The sequence below is a fragment of the Dipteris shenzhenensis genome, chromosome 4, assembly GCF_047967505.1.
Source record: "Dipteris shenzhenensis isolate YYH24624 ecotype China chromosome 4, Dip_SZ_1.0, whole genome shotgun sequence".
Lineage (NCBI taxonomy): Eukaryota > Viridiplantae > Streptophyta > Polypodiopsida > Gleicheniales > Dipteridaceae > Dipteris > Dipteris shenzhenensis.
In genome coordinates this window covers 14,366,743-14,388,261 of record NC_141599.1, presented here as the reverse complement: position 1 = coordinate 14,388,261, position 21,519 = coordinate 14,366,743, and the positions used below count along the sequence as shown (strand labels likewise).

The window sequence follows — 21,519 nt, the reverse complement described above, 5'->3', positions numbered from 1 at the left end:
GGTACAATGCCCGATTTACTTATGTAGGGTCTCATTCATCTTATCCCAAAGGGAGGTTGCAAATTTTTCATTTCCCAATGAAGACACTTTGTCCGGAACATTTTACAAGATTTTGGCCAAAGCAATCAATCGGCGTTTGCAGCCCATTCTTGCTGATCTTATTCACGATATGCAAACTGGATTCGTGCATGGTAAAGCATTTTTTATAATATTTTTTCTTTCTGGGAAGCTTTCAATTGGGCTATGTAGAGTGGCTTGCGCCTTGCCATTCTACTATTGGATTTTGAAAAGGCATATTATAGAGTAGATTGGAGGTTTTTTGGAAGGTACCCTTGCATGCTTTGGATTCTCAGATGCATGGATAAGAGGGGTTTCCTCCTTATAAAAATCAGCCCACAACCAAGTGCTAATTAGAGGAGAAAGGAGGGAGAGATTTCAGATTTCCACATCAGTTCGACAAGGATGCCCTCTTGCCCTTTTCTTGTATTTATTTGTGGCTGAAGCAATGAGCAGATTTTGGAAATCCCAGGTGGACATTATCGGGCTGAGACTTCCACTTAGACAGGATGAGGAGCTCTTGAATAGTGAGTTGGCTGATCATACTGCTGTTTTTTTAAATGCCAACACACAAAACCTTACATCCTTTAGAGCAACCTTGGATTTTTTTTGCATTGCAACAACTGCACAACAAATCCAATGGATTTTGGATTAGTGATGAGGACACTCCAAGATGGGGCCACGTTTTTAGTTTTACTTAGATCCACAAGGGTATCCCTCTCATGAACCTGGGCTGCCATGTCACTGTGGGCATATCTCCATCACAACAATTCACTCGAGTGCTGGAGAGTTTCAAAAGGAAGCTTCTTTTTTGGAGGTCAGCCAAACTTGATCTCGCTTCCAGGATAGTGGTGGTCAACCAAGTATTGTTGGCCATGGCTTGGTTTATTTGTTCTTGTTGGTGCCATTCTAGGGACTGTATCACTCAGCTCAAAAGATCAATAAGGCATTTTATTTGGAGTGTTCTAGATTGTTCAACAGAAACCAGAGTCAGGGTAGCTTGGGAGCTCTTATCCTACCCAAGTGGAAAGCTGGCCTCAATATTTTCAATCAGGACTTGCATAGCAAGACTTATCATGCAAGGTGGTCATCAGAGAACACTTTCTAGGGCAAGAACATGGGGAGGATTCTCTAATGAGATGCATATAGTCCTGAACTCCTTCCACTTGTGAGATTGAAAAGGTACTAGAGGGATCTTTACACATCCCATCTGAAAGTTTCTCCCACCCTCTTATGGCTGCTATCTTGAAAGCTTGGGCCATCTTCAAGAGTACTCTTTGGAGATCCCCCCTTCCTCTAGAGAAGAGATTCACAGGCAACCAGTCATGTGGAATAATAGTATATTTGCCAAGAATGGGAGACTATAGGTACTTCTCACTATATGCAGTGGTCTTCATGGGAGAGAGGTCGCGCTTCCTCTGTAGACACCTGGAGGAAGTGCAAGGAGAATCCAATTGATTAATGCAGGCATACCCTTGGATTGGGTTCTTCCGAGTGACAGGTTTCACTCTAGGGACACGTTGCTATGAGGGTCAGACAGGGATACCTTGGTTTTTGATGTTCACTCCTGGGGAAGGTTATCTAGATCTGCAGATGATATTCTTACGCATATTGCATTTCATCCTGTTAGAGTTGTTAGTCATTAGGAACAATGTTTTTTGGAGTCAAATCATACCTAGACCCTAACCCAGGCCCATGGAGGCCCTAACTATGTGGAAGTGTCCCCATAAAGCATTTGCAATGGGACCTCAGAGAATGGGAATGGATTGATGCAGGGCATCAAGAGAAGAGTCTCCCCTTCATTACACGGCTAGTACCACTAGGAGATTCGAGCTGCGCTTTAAAGGCCGGAAGCCCACCAAAGCTTCTCATTGGGAGAATTTTTAAATTTTTACTAATATGCAGAAATCCTTTTGGAAGAGACTTTAGAAATCCTTTAGGAATGGAAACATCACTCTTTTCTCGCCTAGAAGTGCTATGCAAATTTACAGTTCTACGAGATGGGAGACACGGGGAGTGCGTGGATCCGGAGGAGTGGCAGTGTTTCACAGATCATCTCTCATGCGTATGATCTCTGTTGAGAGACGGGACACACATTTTAATGTGAGGACGGCTACATGCATCTCTTTTGGATTTTTGTGATAACTCTATTATTTTGCCAAATATTAATATAGATGAGGAATGTATATTTTCAGTAAGTGCAGACAGGCAAGTCTCGGTCACGTCTTACGAGCACGCCTTCTTGGACATGGGTAAGATACATGACATAGTTATTTATAATGTTTTGGACCGATGGCCCTTCTAAGATAGATTCACTTGCTTTCCATCACCGCCAAGAGCTGACCACACCTATCCTTTCTCTAGTAGAAACCAATCCCTACCATATGTCTCATGCAATGACACCGCCCGTACACACTATGGGTCATGGCATTCACTTCGATCATAGCCTCTCCCTTGAGTACCCTGCACTTTTTTCATATTACGCATAGATCTTAAGGACATCATACTCCTAGAAGCTCTGAGGCCACACTGCACACCTTCGCACACACCACCCACTCTACTTGGCCATGTCCTCTTGGCTTAGTGCTTTGCAATAGTTTGTATAATGATGAGTATAAGGCTTTATGCCACCAACTCAGATTAGAGATCGAACTGTAATCAGCTCCTGCGAATGCTCCCACTCCTCCCCCGCTCCCGTCTACCCCTCCCTCGCGCTACGCGGCCCCCTCTCCCCTCCCCCTCCTCTCTCTCCGCCGCCTCCCAGCTCGCAGCCGCTGCGCCTCCTCCGTCCCCCTCTCCTCCTCCGCCCGCCATCCCCCCCCCCTCTCCTTCCTTCTCCGCCCCTCCGTCCTCTCCTCGCCTCCCCCCTCTCGCGTTGCGCTACCACCCCCCCGCCCCCTTCCTCCACTTCCCCACCGTTGCGCAACGCTGCCCACCCCCCCCCTTCCCCTCCCCCCTCTCCTTTCTTCCCCGCCCCCCCTCGCGCTGCGCTGCCACACCCTCCCCTCTCCTCCCTCCTCTTCCCTGCCCTGCGCTGCGCTGCCCCCCCCCTCCCTCCTCCTTTCCTTCCCCCCTTCGCCATTCGCTCCCCACTGCACCACCTCTCCTCCCCCCGCTTCCCCGTACTTCTCCATCCCTCCCTCTTTCCTCTCCCGCCTCCGTCCCACTCTCCCCTCCCTCACCTCTGCCATTTCCTTCCCCCGCCTTTTGGAGCTTTCGCAGTTTGTCGGTGCGGTATGGCAGCCATAAGCCTGGAACCGGTGGCCCAGACAGACCCCCCCCCCTCCATCAGCCTACCGCATAACACTGACAGAGCATCAGGTCTCCTTGGTGAAGCAGGCCGCCACTGACTTCTCCCAGACGTCCGTTTATGGGAGAGTCATTGGCTACACCCCTTCACGAGCAGACATCAGGGACTGGTTGCAGTCCACCCTCTACCTTGAGGACAGCCACATTGAGGAGGTCGCACTCATGGGACGTGGTATCTTCTGGCTCAAGCTCTCCTCAGCACAGGCTGCGAGCGATATGGTCAGACAGTCCCCTACTTCTGTGGGTGGGAAGATCATCCTTATGGTCCCATGGTATAGGGGTTTCAGTGTAGCGGACTTCGATGCCCGCTTCCGCATTCCTCGCCATCCAGTTACCCTCATTTTCCCAGGCCTCGCAATAGAGCTTCGCCCGATCATCAAGGACCTGGGGGCGCACTTTGGCTGGCTCATGCAGGACGCCTTCGTTGATGCGGCGGTAGCCCAAGGGGTGCCACATGTCAAAGTGGCAGTCCTAGATCCGAAGAGTATCCCCTCGGAGTTCGAGATTGAGACGGACACAGGTGTGGTGATGCAGCGCATTATGGTCACTAGTCGCCCAGATTAGTGTCTGAGATGCCACGGCTTCGGGCACCAAGCGCGCTCCTGCCCTTGCTTCACGAGGACAGAACCTCAGATGGCCTCCATCCAAGCAACTCAGGATCCCCCCCGCCAGGCATTGACACCCCCTCCCGAAGGGGAAGGCTGGACTGAGGTCAAAAGAAAACGGAAAGGAAACAAAACAGGACCAAAAAAGCCTTCCCATCTACAGCAAGAGACCCATGTGGTCACCAATCAACAGCAACTCGGTAAGGGGAAGGAGAAAGGGAAGGAGAAGATCAGCCAGCCTCCCCCTCATCCTTCACCTTGCCCCCCCCCCCCCCCCCACCAATCAACAGCAACTCGGTAAGGGGAAGGAGAAAGGGAAGGAGAAGATCAGCCAGCCTCCCCCTCATCCTTCACCTTGCCCCCCCCCCCCCCCCTTCCCCCTCCTCCTCGGTCCCCCTACCCCCCCCCTCCTCCGGGACCCCCCCCAGCACCTTTGGTTTCAGCCTCCCCCTCTCCCTCGAGCATGATCCCGAGGGAACCCCCCATCCGCCTGCGCCGCCTACGCCCCCGAAGCTAGCACAGACCTCCTCCGCGCCTATCCCTCCTGGCCTGGTGGAGGGGAGAGGCCCTTCCCCACAGATGGCCAGCACCACTCCAGCTCGTTCGACAGCCAGCACCCCGCTTTCTGGTTCTGACTCCTCATCCTCATCCCCACACCCAAGGGCAGCTCCTAGAGCTCTACCTTTGGAGTTTTACCGAGCAGGACCTTGGGATTATTTGGATGCAGCTGGTATTGGCTCCTTCTCTAGATGCCTAGACATCAGCATCTTCTTCCTCCGAAAGGGGGCGGAGGGTAAGGTGTCCGTCCTTGCCCCCCATGATGGTCCTAGCTATTCCTTCACTATCACCAGTGACGGGAATGAGAAATAGACGAATGAAAATATTTGGGAGACGATTCGAGATCAGTCCCAGGAGCAGGTGCAGGACTAGATCGGTAGCAGAGCAGCGGAGCTTCTTCAGCAGCAGTGGAAGGAGGGTGATGTTCGTCTGAGATGGCACCACAGCGCCAAACGATTCCGCCTTTTGATCATCATTCGACCGCCTCTAGAGTGAATCTACGCGGAACGGCTCCGCCCTTGGAGGACCTCAGAGGTAGCGGGCTTCTATAGTATTTCCCTGGCGGAGGCTTCGAGTTGGTTAGAGAGAGCTTACCACCATGGGATGAAGGGCCTCTCCCCTCTGTTGAAGGTTTTAGAGAATGGGTCCGATGAGCCGGCCTCTCCTTTGAAACCCTCACAGAAGCGCCTTCGTCTGCACACTCGACATCCTCCGACCACCTCGACATCGATCGCAAACAAATAGCTGTTTGTGGCCCATCTCCCCTCTTCATGAGTATACGCATTATCTCTTGGAACGTCAATGGGTTCCACTAATCAGGAACCCGTGGCCCCAGAAAGATGGTGCTCAAACAAGAGCTCCAGCCAGCCTTGGTGGGAAGGGTAGATGTGCTCCTATTGCAGGAACACAAGCTTTCGGCTTCTCAGACCAGTAAGTGTGGGAAGGTCCTCACAGGACGCTCCCACACCTACTAGGAACCTTCGATTGGCGAATAGGGGAGGAGCGGGGGTGTCTGTACCTCCATCGATGCTTCTCCAGTTTAGCATGTGTGTGGTTTTGGCACCTTGATCCCAAGACGAGCGCTTTGGGTAGGCTTGAATATTGAGGGATCCCGCATCGGCATCCTCAATATCTATGCCCCGACCGACCTCAGACGGAGAGCCACTTTCTGGAGCTCTTTGACAGACTTATTGCCAGAGATGGATTCTTGGAGTGTAGGAGGGCACTTCAATAACCTTGAGACTTTAGAGGATCAGCAGGGACGGGGCCCAGAGTTCCTCAATATAGCTCAGGTGGAGCAGGCGGATTGGGACTCCTTGTTCACTGTGGGAGGTCGGGACAGTTGGAGGGAGCCTTCCTTTTGCAGATGGACAGGGAGTCTGGACTTCTCTTGGGGTTACAGGAGGGAGGGAGGCAGACTTCTAGAGCGGTTGGACCGTTTCTATGTCAGCGATTGGGCGCTACGCAGAGGTGGAGAGTCAGGAGTGGTTCCAGGGACGACCCTCTCTGACCATGCCCCAGTCATCCTAGTCCTGGACTCAGCCTCTCACTCCTTACCTCCACGCTCGTGCCGGATCCCAGACTCCATCTACTCCAAAGCAACGGTTCGCAGCAGGATAGTGGACCTGTGGGAGCAGGATTGGGACCCCATGGGGGATATGGCAGCTCAGGTAGCTCAGGTTCTTGCCGAGTTTAGTCTCATCTGTCAACAAGAGGCCATTCAGGTCAGGCAGCAGTGGTGGGCGAAGGAGAGGAGTCTCAAACGAGATCTTGCCTCGATACAGCAGATGCAGCAGTCTTCTCCAAGCTCTTAGGAGCTCAGACGACAGGAGGTTAGAGCTCGAGCCATGCTAGAGGAGATCACCCAACGACGCTCAGAGTTCTCGTTTCATGCTTCCGAGTCCTTTTGGGCTAGGAAAGGCAACAGGATGTGCAGAGAGTTCTTCAGGACTCATGGCCAAAGGTCAGCAGGGGAACAGCTCCGATCTCTTAGAGCGCAGGATGGTAGTGTCAAGACAGATCCAGACGAGGTCCGGGACTTGGCAACAGATTTCTACAGATCCCTATTCCAGCAGGAGCCCCCACACCCTCGTGCCCGCCGATGTAGGGAAGAGGTGTGGAGGTATACACCATCGCTCGTGCAGCCTAGCATGATTGAAACCCTTCTCGCCCCTTTCAGCGTGGCAGAGATGCAGGATGCTGTGAGCGCTATTGATGGGCAGAAATGCCCAGGTGAGGATGGGCTCTCTAGAGCTTTCCTCACCATCTTCTGGGAGCAGGTCCACCAGCCCTTGCTTGCAGCCTTCCAACATATCTTCTCCAGTGGACAGATGCCAGAGAGCCTTGCGACAGGCTTGATTTGCCTCATCCCCAAAGGGGGGGGCCGTCAGGAGATCAGACAGTGGCGCCCTATCACCCTCCTCCCAACTGCCTATAAAATCCTCACCAAGATGATCAGTAGCCGCATCCGCCCCCTGCTACATGACTTGATCCATGACACCCAAACTGGTTTTGTCCAAGATCACAGCATTTTGGACAACATTTTCACATTCTCAGAGGCAACGGAGTGGGCCCAGCACCGTGGCCAGCACCTTGCCATACTCCTTCTTGACTTTGAGAAGGCATACGACAGGGTAGACTGGTCCTTCTTGAAGGGTACACTCTCTCGGTTCGGTTTCCCGAACAAGTGGATCAGAGGTATTGCTAGTCTCTACAGATCGGCCTCCAGCCGGGTTATCATCAGCGGTAGGATGGGGGAGAGATTCACCCTCGAATGCTCGGTGCGTCAAGGCTGCCCGCTTGCGCCCTACCTCTTCCTATTTTTTGCAGAGGCCATGACTCACTTCCTACGAGCCCATACCACTGGTCTTCGAGGGATGCGCCTCCCTATTCGGGACGATGCAGAACTTCTGGACTTCGAGTATGCAGACGACACGGCCCTGTATGTGCAGGATGATATCGAGTCACTGGAGCGAGTGAGACTGTCTTTAGAGGTTTTTTGCCTAGCCACTGGGGCGAAAATCAACTGGCATAAGTCAGTTGGTTTTCTTACGGATCCGGGAGCCAGCTCATAATGGGGTATTTTCCTGGGGTTTTGCTGGATCCCTAGAGGACAGATGACACGTTACCTGGGATTCCAGGTAGGTCTGGATATCACGCCGGCTCAGCAGTTCCTACCAGTCCTAGTCTCCATACAACGGAAGCTAGCCTTCTGGAGCACAGCTCGGCTATCTTTGGCAGGCAGGGCCCTTGTGGTCAATCAGGTCCTTCTTGCCACCGCTTGGTACGTGGCATCTTGCTGGTGTTTCTTAAGATCGTGTGTAGCCCAGCTGCGGAGACTAGTGCAGAACTTTCTTTGGTTTGGCTCAGATTGTTCCAGCACCACCAGAGCCCGGGTCGCCTGGCAGACGGTCATTCTCCCCCAGACAGAGGGCGGTCTTGGCATCATAGATCCAGAACTGCAGAGTCATGCATTACTTGGCAAGTTAATCATCCGCGGTTTGACCCCAGGAGGGCAGATGTGGAAGCTCTTGCTTCAGCATGGTCTCAGCACGTGTATCCCCCCGAGAGGGGGTGATTGGCAGCCGTCTATCCGGTGGATTTTCACTTCAGCCCCACTGACTCAGTCCCATTCCCCCTTCCTCCGTGGCCTCGTCTCGGTCTGGAGGAAGTTGCAGCACAGCCTCTCTCAGGTTCCCCCAAGCTGCCGAGAGGAGATAGACAGACAGCCCCTGATCTGGAGCAGCCAGGTGACAGATGATACAGGTCGCCAGCTTGGAGAGAGATCCCATATCCCATGGGCGCTCTGGGCGCATGGGCCTGCGCGCTCGCTCTGGGTTTGGAGGGACGTCTATAGCCAGTTGAGCCCAGGCGAGCTGGCAGCAGCAGTAGGTACGGCACATGGGATCCAGGCTCGGCGAGCGGAGATCGATGCTGCCATTCCTGCAGGTTGGAGGATTCCCATGATCACCAGACAGCTCCTCCCGGGAGATGAGAGGTGGCTAGGGCAGTTCACACCCCGTGGCAACCACCAAAGGGTTGCAAAGGAAAACGTGGCATATAGACCCCCTGATTATGCAGTTTTGGGAGGGCACTCCTTGACAGAGGTGGAGTGGGACCCAAGGGAGTGGCGCTGGCCACCAACGGAGATCTCAGAGAACCCTACCTCCTCCTTCTCATACAGTGCGCGTACTGGTAGGCGTGCTCTTGGGGCTCTCCAGCGCAGGCTACCCACACAGGCACATAGTTGGTATGCCCAAGGGATATCTCTGGTTTTTCTTCGCACATTCTAAAAGACTCTTTGGGCAAGCTGGCCGCCGAGGAAGATCTCTTACTTTCTTTGGATGGTGGCCCACAAGGGGCTACCAATTGGCAAATGGCTGAGGCAGATGGGGTAGGAGGGGCATTGCCAGATGTGTTTTCAGGAGGAGTCGTCCCTGAAGCACTGCTTTTGGAGCTGCTCGCATGCTCAGACAGTGTGGAAGGGAGTCATGGGGATCTTAGCGAGGGCTGCACCCGAGCTAGGACCGGTCACTTGGGGAGCCGTTTGTTGGTGCAACACCGAGATGGGACATCACTTGGCTTATGAGTTCTCTAGGCAGGACCCAGTTTTCTTCATCACGCAAGCCACCTGGGCATACATGGACAGCTTCCCTTGGCATCTGATAGAGACAGATGCACGAGCGATGACTCGGCACCCAGTTTGGGAGATCATAGGGAGTATTGTAGGCTGGCATATCTGGACTTCCAAATGCGCGCAGACCTTAGGAGATTAGGCTTCTTCTGCTACCCAGACCCTAGCGGACATTTGGAGCACGATCATTCACACGCTCAAGGGTCAGTGGGATCAGATTCAGGGGGAGTCCCGGGTAGGGAAGGAGAAGAGACGGCGGTTCCTTCGCGACTGGGATCATCAAGAGCTGTTCTTCCAGCACTCTGCTCAGAGTCTTCAGTGGCATTACTCCCCCCTACCGTGGCTGTTTGTCCACACTCCGATGATTATAGCCTGAGAGGCTTGTAATTATTATTTTGTTACCACGGGCTGTATCCGTTTTGTAATTACAACCCGCTGGCCTTTAGGCCCTCTTGTACTCTCGTTTTCAAGCAATATAACTAGCACTACTTTTTGCGGAAAAAAAAAGGTTAGAGATCGAGCATCACCTTCCGAGTGAGACAAAGGTGATACTCGTATATCGCCGCCTAGTCCGCAAGAACAAGTAGGGTTTTGCTCTCGAGAACGAGGCGTTCATAAATATCTTGTTTAAGTAACAACTCCAAGCACTTCTGGCGGAAGGTTTTCAAATGACGAGTCTCCCCTTCTCACAGACACTATACTCTGGTACTCTTATGCACCCCCTTCTCAGCTAAACTCTCCTTGTTATCCTGCCCCACCTCTTGCATACTCATAGCATTGGCTCCATAACGGCAAAGCAAAAGATGATGAGGAACTACGTACTGAATACATTGCATATGAAATAAGTACTATGGTCCCAATCTTGGAGAAGTTTTTCAAAAAAGTTTGCACCGGTTTCCCTCACACCTAGACTCTTAACACCATCACTCCTATTCACAAAGTAGGAGATCTCATGAGACTAGAAGACTTATGTTTGGGCATCTTATGTTCACGATCTATGCATCAGTGCTCAACACATAGGTTAGTCAATTTACAAAGCCGATGGACAAGTAGGCTCTAACCTGATTACCCAACTCTGGATCACATCCTTACACTCAGAGGTGTCATTAAGGAGGCATGGGCCCGGAGATAGAGGGTTTATTGTTGCTTTGTGGATTTTCACAAGGCTTTTGACACAAGCCCGAGAGCTCGTCTCATCACATGCTTGCAAGATCTGAGGTACGGCCTGTAGATAATTTGTGTAGTGATGGCAATCTATGAGAGGGCCTCAAGCAAGAAATTTCAAATCCAAAAATACCAAAATAGGCTTCCGATGGCTACAAGGTGGACAAAGGAGATCAAGAGTACTATCGAGGTCAAACAGAGTTCTCCGCTATCATCCACCTTGTTTGGTCTCTACATTGACATTCTTGAGACCTTTATTGGGTCACAGAGGACAGACTCTCACTCACCGACTATTTGATCTAGATTTTCCTCTATGTAGATGATGTGGTCTTCCTCTCCTCATCAACTTGGATGCACTCCATACCTTCTATGAGACACATGACCTCTTTTTCTAATTGCAAGAAAGAGACCTCTATTAAGTATGAAATAACCTCCGAGAGCAAAGCTCAATGGAGAAGTACAACATGTGAGGCATGAGAAATAAAACCAAATGGAAAAATCCAGCTCCTGTAACAAAGCGAGAAATAAACCAAGGTTGAGGCTGATAGTGCCACCTCAACCCTGTGGGTCCTGCCAAGAAGAATGAGAAGCCTCTCCACTCCCTAAGACATTCCTCCTGGTAGAGGTTCCACGTGGAGACCCCTACATAGTCCCCCAAATGGCTAGCAAAGTATGTACCATGTCCATCCAGATACTAGCCAATATGTGTGCATGGGGTAGCCCTGGGAACCTCCCAAAGCCTCTGTACACAAATATGATACGCTGATATGCTCGCCAGAATCTCCCACAAAGTATCCACAAATGCATGCACAGGTCTATATAGAGAGCCATGAACCTCATCTGTGAGAACATGACTCAACCAAATGCCATTGAATCAAAAGAGCCCAAGAAGAGTCATGTCTCTCATAGAACACTTGAGGCCTCAAAAGAGAGAGCCATTATACCAAGCATGAAGAAAGGAGAACACATAAAGGTGCGATCCCCTTCCAAATGATCCTCGCCCATCTGCAGTCCCTCATGCAATGCTGAATAGACTCATCAGTAGCAAAGAGGCAACGAGAACATGTGGAATCTGCCCCAAACCTTGACCTCCACTAGGTCACTGCAATCCCTCCATGAATAGAAAGCCAAACCCGAGTGTCCCTGAATTGAATGATAAGGAGCTATTCCGAGTGAGGTCCCATCTTATACGCTATGCTCCCTCAATGCCATGCTTTAGGACTCCCATGATCAAGGCCACGATGCTCGTCGGATCGCTAAAAGCGGTAGTGGACGTGTGAGGATCCTCGGACTGAGATGTTGAGAACCTTACTAGCTCTCTTTTGCTGCTCTAGAATAGTGACCAAATGGTGGCTTCGTGGGCTTCCATTCTTGTTTCCATGGAAAAAAAAAGTATGAATGAAGTCCGCAAGAGCAAGCTCAAGGCAGAAATTTATCATGAGAATATAATACCCTAACGGAGAGAAAATAAAGATTCTCAGAGCAAACTAGAAAAAATCCAAGACTGAGGCTGAAAGTGCCATCTGAACCCTGCTGTTGTCTTCGAGAAAAAGGGGGAGCCACTCCATTCCCAAAGTAAAATAGCCCTCCTGGTGGAAGCTGCCCAGAAGGACCCCTGCATGCTCACCTAAATGTCCATGAGCCCATGTACTGTATCTGACAAAATACTGACCATAATGTGAGAAGGGTGGACCTAAGATCCATCTAAGGCCTCTGTGCATCTGTCTCCAATATGCCACACTAAAATACTTGGCAATATCTCCCCATAACAAGTGACAAAGGCATGCATGGGCCAGAAGAGGAAAAGGGAAACATCATCCAGAGAACAAACTCCATCAAGTGTCGACGAATCAAGAGCTCCCAGAAGAGTCGTGTCACTCACAAAAAACCTGAGGTCCCGATAGAGAGAGCCAAGCCACTGAGCCCTAGGTCATAAAGAAGGGGAAGGGGATAAAGATGCTCAAAAGGTAATCCCCGTCTAGATGATCCTCGCGTGTCTACAATCCCATAGGCAATGCTATATAGACTTTACAGCAAAAAGTCATCGAGGACAAGTAGGTTCAGCCCCAAACCTGGACCTCCACAGATTCATTGCAATCCCTCTGTGAATAGAAAGCAAAAAGAAACGAGTGAATTTTCTGTTCTTGAGGTAATTCCACAACCTCTTAAAACTTCTGCAAGTCAGCATAAATCTGAAAACTCTCCCAATGATGAGCTCTGGAGGGCCTCCAACCTCTACAACTAAGCTGAAATCTGTTGGCATTACTAACCATATAACAAAAGAAGGGGAGGCTCTTCTTGTTGGCATTATGATATTCCAAGGTGATTTCTTACCATCACATTTTATGTAGCATTTGTTATTTCATACGACTAAGGTTTGTGAGGGGTGGAAAGATTCCACGAACATCGAAGACCAACGCATCCTCATTTGATCGTCATAATGCTATGACCTGAAGTGGGATACCTATCCCCTTGAAAGCCCCCATTCAAGTAGAGCAAGAGATAGGCCTATCATGTGTATCAACCCAATTCACAGATATGGCTACCTCAATCTGTCAGATTCTCCCTACAATTCCTTTGAGGTAACTTACAAATTGTAACTTACAATCCTCTAGAAGTTTTCTAAGGATCCCACAGAAAAAGCAAGGCCTCTCTTCCATCTAGAGCACTGCATATAGGGAGAAGTGCCAAGTGGTCTGCCATGCTCATTCCACATGACATGCTGTCTATCAATCTGTTCTAGAGAAGAAGGGAGAATTCACAGAAGAGTACTCCTGAAGCTGGACCAAACTTTCAAAATAGTAGCCATAAGGGGGAGGGAGGGAGACTTGAGATGGGCTGAAGTAAAGATCCACCAAGTCCTACCCATGCATTCTCCACCTAAAGAGGAAGTGAGACTATATGCAACAAATTTTTTAAAAAAATCCATGGCTCTCGACTACCCATAAGTCCCTTCACCACAATCTTACAAAAGCAAAGCCCTGCACTGTAAGTCTGAATGAATGATATCAAGACCCCCTTGCGACACGGGAAGAATCAAAGTCCCCCTAGCCATCTTGGCTATAGGGTTTGCTGTACCATCTAGTCCATTCAATAGGAACTTCCTTATTGATGATAACTCTGCGTCTAACAAGGGCTACAGTAACCCCTGTCGGCCGGGCTTCGACTCTGAACAGGGAGGGGATATCCCCAAGTGTAATCTGCGAGTCAACCCTCTGTTTGAGTTGTCGAGTCGAGGTCTCACCCTATGGGGGTCCCTGTGATCTGGCAAGAAGAACTCCGTGATGGAGCTCTGAGAGAGATCTGTCTCGAGGGAGAGGTTTACTCCTGTCTCCATGATCGAAGTAGCCTCTCGCAGTGCCCGACTGCCTCATGAATGAAAGCCGCAAGGCATCTTTGGTCTGGATAGGAGAGGAAACAAAACAAAACCCCAGTGCTATCTCTGAAGAGGCAGTAAAAGCGTCCTCGAATCTCATAGTAAGCAGGACACCTAAAGATGAAATGCTCCTCTGTCTCAGCTTGCTGTATGTCACGCAATGTGCATATGTGCCTCTCCCTGGATAGGCCCTCTCCTCTGCCACTTTCGATATGAAGTCTATGTGAAGAGACCCAAAACTGCTAATAGAGATCCTCTGTGAGTGGGGTAAGTGGATCTGCGTGTATTCTGGTGGGTCAATGAACCCCTTTGTAATATGCAAGCAGTGATCCCAGTAGAAGCTGAGCTTCACTGGAAGCTCGCTCGGTCCCATCGAAGTCCGGAATGTGTGTAGCTGTAAGAGATCCTCGTGAATGACTTGGTTGACCTCATGTGGCCGGAGGGGAGAGAACAGAGCATCCATACTGTACTAGAAGGGAGGGAGTCTATCCATGCGGAGCCCTAGTCGCTCAAACCATCTCTTTGTGCGTGCATACCAGCACCTCTGGTACCCTCCTGCTAAGAGAGTGATAGAAGAGGACAATGCTAACCATGGTAGCCAGCTGCGTCCAGAAGTGTAATCCCCATATTCCCTGACTCGGTACAGATACGTGATGACCTGAAATGCAGCATCTAGCTGTAATGGGGATGACCCAAACTCAGCCTGGATGATTTGGTGAGGAACGGATGGCTTACCGCGGATCATCCGTGATAGCATGAGAATCTGTAGCCGCTCCACACGAGCCCACTCTATATCCGACAAGTCTGGCCCCCAACAGAGACTGCCATACATCCCCGCTGGGCAGACCAAGGAATCAAAAAGCAACCCCTTGGTCCGTGGATCCTAAAAGTGTGAGTGGAAGCACTGCCTCTCTAGTCTGGCTAATGAAGCGTATCCTCTGCTCAAACGGGCATGCATCGCAGGTCTCATAGTTAAGATGGGTCTGGAGAAGACACTCCCAAGATACGTGTATAATGAAACTATCTCAACAGGTGACCCATCAAATGTGAACTGCTCTTGACCCATGATGGCTAGAGTGTGTTAAAGATCATAACCTTGGTTTTAGCCAGGTTGACCTTCAAGTCATGGGACTCACATAAGGACTGTAGTGCGTTGGAAACCCCAAACAGACTACTTCATTAAAAAGCTTTCCTAAGATCGGGGCTAGGAGGTTCATTCCATATGCAATGAACTCAATGCATAGTCCCTCATGATCCTTCGCTTGGCCATTATGAAGTTTCATTACAACATCCTTCACTCCCCTCTTAGTGAAGAGAGTACAGGAAGTGGGGCGTGCCAAATGTGAGAGATCAAGGACTGGCTGATCAGGGATGTCAATTAGTATGCGTGCGTAATTATACCAAACCTGAGTGTCAGAGAGAGAGAGAGAGAGAGAGAGAGAGAGAGAGAGAGAGAGAGAGAGATGATATGATATGATACGTTACAATTGTATTAAAGTCCACTGTGAGACCCTTCAAGATCTATGGGGATTGGCGGTCACTATCAACTCATAGTGATCCCCTACAATCAGTGAAAGAAAATTTATTACAAACTTTGTGGTGAGCACTAGTTGGGCTACCTTGTGTGCTAGACTCAGTACCTTATTTCGATGTTCCAAAACCTCTTTCAAGTAGCTTCCTAGCTTTTTGGCTGGCTGCACCAACAGATTTTCAAATTCTCTATGTTGTCCTCGTATCTTTCTCTAATGTGAGTGTAGGCTCTACAAATTAGGAGTACATGCTGCTAATTTTCTACCTCTCCTATAGGGCATATTTTACAGGTCCTTTCCTCTCTAGGGATCTTGGGTCTTGCCCACCTACCCCTCTTCACCTAGAGATCATGAGAACCAGTTCTGATTTTGCAATTTAAATCGATTTTAAATATTGATAGGTCTTCCCCGAGGTATTTCTGCACTCCATAGCTGTCTATTGAGTTGATTTCCTGTATGTAGAAGTGCATTATTGTCCCCGAGTCTTGCCATAGCTTCTATATCATTTTTTGTGTCCCTAATCCTCTGATTTCACATGCATCTTCTGGTATAATAGCAGCTGTTATACCCCATGATTCCATCCACTTCATTCCCTCGTTGTACCACCCTTTGATTTGCATAGCTTCCATCGCCTTGTGTGATATCCGACTGGTGTCCATCTTCTCAACTTGTTAAGGTAAGCCATGAATTGACATATTGCTTCCCCTTCTAGAGGTATCATTCATGTTTCAGCCAGTAGGATGGGGTAAGGTGTCTGTGCCTTTACCCCTAGCTCCCCTATCAGGAAATGTTTGTAGATAGTTTCTATCCTTTCCCAATACATCCTAGATAGCCCTCGTGCCCATGTTGGGCATCTGTAGAGTATTATTGTCTATACAAGCATGGTGTACACTAACTCTCTCATCTCCCAATTCCGCAAATGAGTCTTCCTGCATTTATTTTGGAAGCTATATAAGGCTTTCAACCCCCCAGAATCCTCCTTTCCACGCATGCATTCCAATTATAGTTGTCGGTGAAATCCAATCCTAGATATTTATATGTGTTGATTGTTTCCAGTAGCTCCCCTTTAAAGGAAACATCTAACTTGTCTATTACGTGTTCCGATCACCATTACCTTTGTCTTATCTATGTTGAGCTGTATTATTAAGTGTTTGCAAAATTATCTCAGTGCATCCACATGTGCTTGCAAATTCTCCTTGCTCTTTGTGAAGAATACCACATTGTCTGCATAGATAAGCATTAGCAAGCATAATACATCATCATCTTTGTAGATAAGCATTAACAAACCATACCTTGAGAGAAAGAGGTTGTATACCAGAGAGTGGTGGGCACGAAAGGGAGACAAGGCACATGAGAACATGTTTAAAGTTCTCAGAAAGAAACACACCCAGGAGAGCATAGAGGAGGGTCTTAAGAGAGTAAGAGAAGAGAATAAACTGCTGAAGGTAGTGTCAGACCATTTTGAAGGTATTTTGGGAGAACCAGAGGTGTTTAACAACCGAGAAATTGGTGGCTAAAGACCTATGTGACAGAGCAAGGCCCAAGACAATGCCAAACTTTGATTCCCTTTACCTGGACAGGGATCTAACATTGGAAGAATGCGAGAGAGCTGTGAAGAAATTGGACAAAGAAAAACCCCGTGGGAAGACGAGCTACCCATAGAATTCTATCAAGTCTTTTGGGAAGCAATGGGGCCCTTCCTAGTTCTACTTTGGCAAGAATCCCTTCAAAAAGGCCATCTCGACCCTCGAATTAATATGGGCACGATCAAGCTCATACCCAAAGGGGGTAGCTGGAGGCCTTTGACTATGCTGAACACTTGCTATAAGATTTTCGCCGAGGCCTTGGCACTCATATTAAAACCGAAAACGCAGCGCTGGATTCGACAAAAACAGAAAGGTTTCATCCGAGGAAGGCACATTCTTGCAATCCTTGAAGGTTTGGAATACGCAGACGCACAAGGAAAAGATATTTGCTTTCTCGCGGTGGACTTCGACAAAGCATATGACAGGATGGAATGGGGTTTTATTCTGGACATTGTTGAAATAATGGGGGTGGGACCTTGTTTTCGGTTCTTTGTTGATGTGCGTTTAAGGCAGGCAAGGGCTAAAGTGGAGATCAATGGCATCTCCTCCCAAACCTTTCAGCTTAGGAGGTCTATCAGGCAGGGCTGCTCGCTCTCTCCTCTACTGTTTGCCATTGCAGCGGATGCTTTGGGGTGGCTCATCCAAGACGGAGTGAACAGAGGAAATATCCAAGGCGTTGTTGTTGAAGGGGGGAAACAAATTATTAGCCAACAGTTTGCAGCTGATACAAACCTCACCCTTCAAAATGATCCTCAGTTAGTTGGGGCTGTGCTCCAAAGTTTAGATACCTTCTGTCTTGCCAAGGTCAAACCAATTAGGTGTAAACACCGGAGAATTCTGCCGGAAGGGGTGGTAGTTTTCAGTAGTGTGGCAAGAGGGTCCGAACTTTGGATGTGCATATATGGAGAGCCTAGGAAAGTCTCAGGCCATTTTTAGGATGGAAAGGATTTTCGAGGAAGACGAGCACCTTTTGCAGTAAAGATTCAATTTGGTTCTCCATCATTCATAGCGACTACCCGATAGAAGATCACAAGATCAAGGATGCTGTAAGATTGAATAAAAAAGGACTGCGAGCTTGGTAGGATATTTGGGATAGGAATAGAGGCAGCAAGAGAATACAAACTCAACAAGTTTGATATTTATCTAATTCAGGAACGAACAAAGAGATTTGTGGGACAGAGACATGCTTGCTTGGATGGGAGGCAAGCTTGAACCTTCAGCGAGGGAATTTAGGTGGGCCGGGCAAATCTCCTTGCTCCTAGTACCAATTTTCGTGACAAACAAGAGGAGGTGATAGAGGAACTTAACAGCAAGTGGCTCAGGAGAGATAGCTAGCAAACATGGCTTAAAAGATTCAATAGAGTCTGGCAGAAAAATATCCCACAAAAGCAATCTTGTTTGGTTTGGCTCATCCTACATAAACCAGTATGGACAACAAATAGGGCTAGACAGATTGGCCGAGGCGACGAGAAATGATCCGTTGTCAGAGAACGCCTAAGGACATTCCTCACATCTTCATGAACTGTGTCCACTCGAGTCAAGTCTAGGAGCATATGAGGAGGAATATTTCTTCCTTTCCGTCCCATATCCTCTTAGGAGATATCCCCTCAAGAGTCATTGCTGATTGGACATCTCTTAGAAGCAATGTCTTGTGGAATATTTGGGTTCAAAGGTGTTCTAGTGTTTTGAAAGGCAAAATTGTTGACGTTGGTTTCTCCTTGCTAACGTGGTGGTTGATCGCATTGAGAACATGGAAAAAGTTGACTCTCTATTCCAAAAGGTTCAGGACGCTTGCAAAAGGACACGGCGCTCATCAAACAGACGGCAGAGATGTGGCAGAAGGTCACAGAGGCCCTGATGGATCTACAGCCCCAGGAGCCGACCAGCCAAGCAACAAACGACAACACCTCCCCCCCCCCCCCCCTTAATCCAAGTCCGCAGGTTACTCTCTCTAGGCCAAGCCCTCATCTCAACTCCTCCCCCCAAAACCGGCCTGTCCCGGATTCGGTAATTAAGCCTTTGTTCCAAGAAGACCTCTCTAAAGGGAAATTGAAGTCAGCCCCTTCACCCTTCTCGCATAAGGATGTGCCTTCTCACGTCTTCAATACCCGCCACCCTATAGGCCTCTATGCCCTAGGTTTGGAACACCAGTTTCTTCTCCAATCTCACCAGAAGGGAAGATACCCCTCATGACTTACAAAAGACCTGGGCACCACAAACGCTTGGCGGCTCAAAACACGCAAAAGAAGCTCAAGGAAAGTCAGCAAAAGGATCAATTTTCTCCCCCCACCATGGAGTTGCCTTCAGGAACTACAATGCCTTCAGCATCTACTCTGGCCTCAGCTCCAAAGACGGCTCTTGCCGCCCCAGCTCATATGACTACATCTATGGTACCTACTGCACCACTAGGCGAGACAGACTATCCATTTTGCCTCGCCCAAAGACAGAAGAGCCCAGAAACAGACCGGCTCATTGGTTGACACACTTGTTGTTAGTGTGGTCTTCCACCCTAAACTCCACTTCAAAGATGAATCAGGTTGATAATGTTTGATGCCAGGATGCTTATCTCCTCTATTTTGTCTGCTAAGGGACGAGAACCTTGATGTAAAAATTTCCTTTTTGAAGTTAATATAAGAACACACCCTATTTTCTCGGGCAGGGAAGGGGGGGAAGCTATCAAGCATTGTATTTTCACTTTGTATTCTCTACTCTTGCAAGAAGGTTGTTTGGTTTATCATCAGGTTTATCAATTTGAATTCAACACAAAAGATCTTTGTGTTGAATTCAAAAGATGTTTCCTTTCCAAAGTTTCTCTACTTACAAGAATCCATATTGGAGAAAAATGAAAGATCTTCTTTTATTGAATCATCATAGAAATATGTTTATGAAAATATATGAATCGCTTTTGAACCTTTGACCTTAAGAAAGGTGATGAGAACAAAGAGGAAACCCATTACAAATTTTGGGTTTTGAGACCGTACCACAGAAGGAAGTAAATCTAGCCTGTTTGAATTAAAGTCCTCAGATCTCTTTCCGAATAACCTCAAATAGTCCCTTGGACAACTCTCATCAAATTCAAAGTAAATATTTTCGACCACGGTGCTTTTATTCAGAGCCTTACGCTCCACCTTCGCTTCCACCTTTGGATAAGTTCCCTGATGAAAGAACAGTCTAGTAAATCCCTATGATAGAAAGTGTAATTTATGCTCTTCCTGTAAAAAATGGCATTAACCTTCAGAGTTATAAGGAGACCTCTGCTTTATAGGTCATGTCACCTTGCAATACTCGCATTCCTTTTCCCCATGCAGATGCATACCCCCTCCTAATTTCCCCTTGATCTTGGTGTTCATGTCAGACTTTTCCTGAAAAAAGAAACAAAAGTTATCAATGCCAAAAAGCTACAATATCAATAAGACTGTCTGAGCAACAACAGCACATAAAACCTACTGAATTGCCATATGTATTCCCTTCCTTTTACAATACCAATGCTGCACTTTTGATCTGATGTATATTAAAATCTACAGAATAGCATCACATACTCGCCTTGATTGCCACAATATAAAACAATGAAGTCATTGATTTCCCATCTGTCATACAGGAGAAAATTTAAAGCTCTGGGAAGAGATTTGAAAATCTTTTTCTTTGAATAGCACTATTCTATGGTTCTATTGAGGTAAAATAGTTCTAATATTTTGGGACAAATATGAAGAGCATAGACATGCAAGAAACGAAATATTGTAGAGTGCATGCCTGAGTGAGTCCATGTTAGACTTTTGTAGCAGTCACCAGTCCTCTACAGAGAAGAATCTGAAATGTTTACAAATCTGTACGATCGTGAACCAATGACTAACATTTTTATTTAAAAAAGTTGCAAAAGCCAATTATCTTTATTTTAAAGAAAAGCCCTGAGAGAGCTTACAGGCTAAAGAAATGTGCTTGATATGGACATTGTTAATTGCACAGACGCTGCCTAACCTCACCCTTTATGGCACTAGTTTCATTTGGCTGCTTCCTATAAAGGCAAGCTGGAATATCGACATTATACTTCTCATAAGATTCTCATCAGGCTGGGCCAAGACTGCTCAAAAATCTACCGTCCTTGTGTCTATGTATACGTAGCAGATCATTTTTCGGCTGGATTGGCTGTGTACTGGGCCCTTGATCAGCTTCCCCTTCCTTGGAAGCTTCATGCTCGATCACTGCATTCCTGCATGAAAAGGTCATTAGGGGTGGCAAGGTTAACTGATTGAGGAAGCAAGCGTCAACATCCCTAAGAATGATCGACCTCTCAATGGCTGTGAGATAAAATATTCATTATCAGTTGCATCTCCACTATGTGAGTAGCCATGTCCGTTGCAAAGACAACATGCCCTAGGAGCAATCCTCAGAGAGCCCAAAAACTCATACACCCACAAACTGTTTCAGTAGCCATACCCAAACCCTGGCTCTTTTTCCATTCAAGATACAAAATCTGTTCGATAAGAATGCCAGAAAACATGGGTAACCAACCCCACTTGAAGGTGGCCAGGGTATTACAGTGGTCCACCCACATCATGTCTCTTGTAGAGATGTTAATTGGCTAGAATGGTTTCGCAAATCTTGTGACTGCTATTTCTTCTCGCCGGAATGATTGGGGTGTATATCCATTGTTTTGTAAGCACTCCAATTTCTTTGAAAGCTTCCCCTACATACTGAGATGTCA

At 48.2% G+C, this 21,519-nt stretch overlaps 1 protein-coding gene across 4 annotated transcripts in view; it reads right to left on the bottom strand.

Annotated features, from left to right (window-relative positions):
- The window catches only part of LOC147902501 (DNA-directed RNA polymerase IV subunit 1-like), a 179,946-nt gene that overhangs the window by 111,357 nt on the left and 47,070 nt on the right, over positions 1-21,519 (bottom strand). For all 4 annotated transcript variants that reach the window (XM_087373540.1, XM_087373542.1, XM_087373541.1 and 1 more), the window contains 2 exons: positions 20,093-20,179; positions 19,799-19,972 (listed from right to left, as the gene is read on the bottom strand). In XM_087373540.1, coding sequence (XP_087229666.1) covers positions 19,799-19,972; positions 20,093-20,179 — 261 coding nt within the window. The remainder of the gene's footprint in view (positions 1-19,798; positions 19,973-20,092; positions 20,180-21,519) is intronic.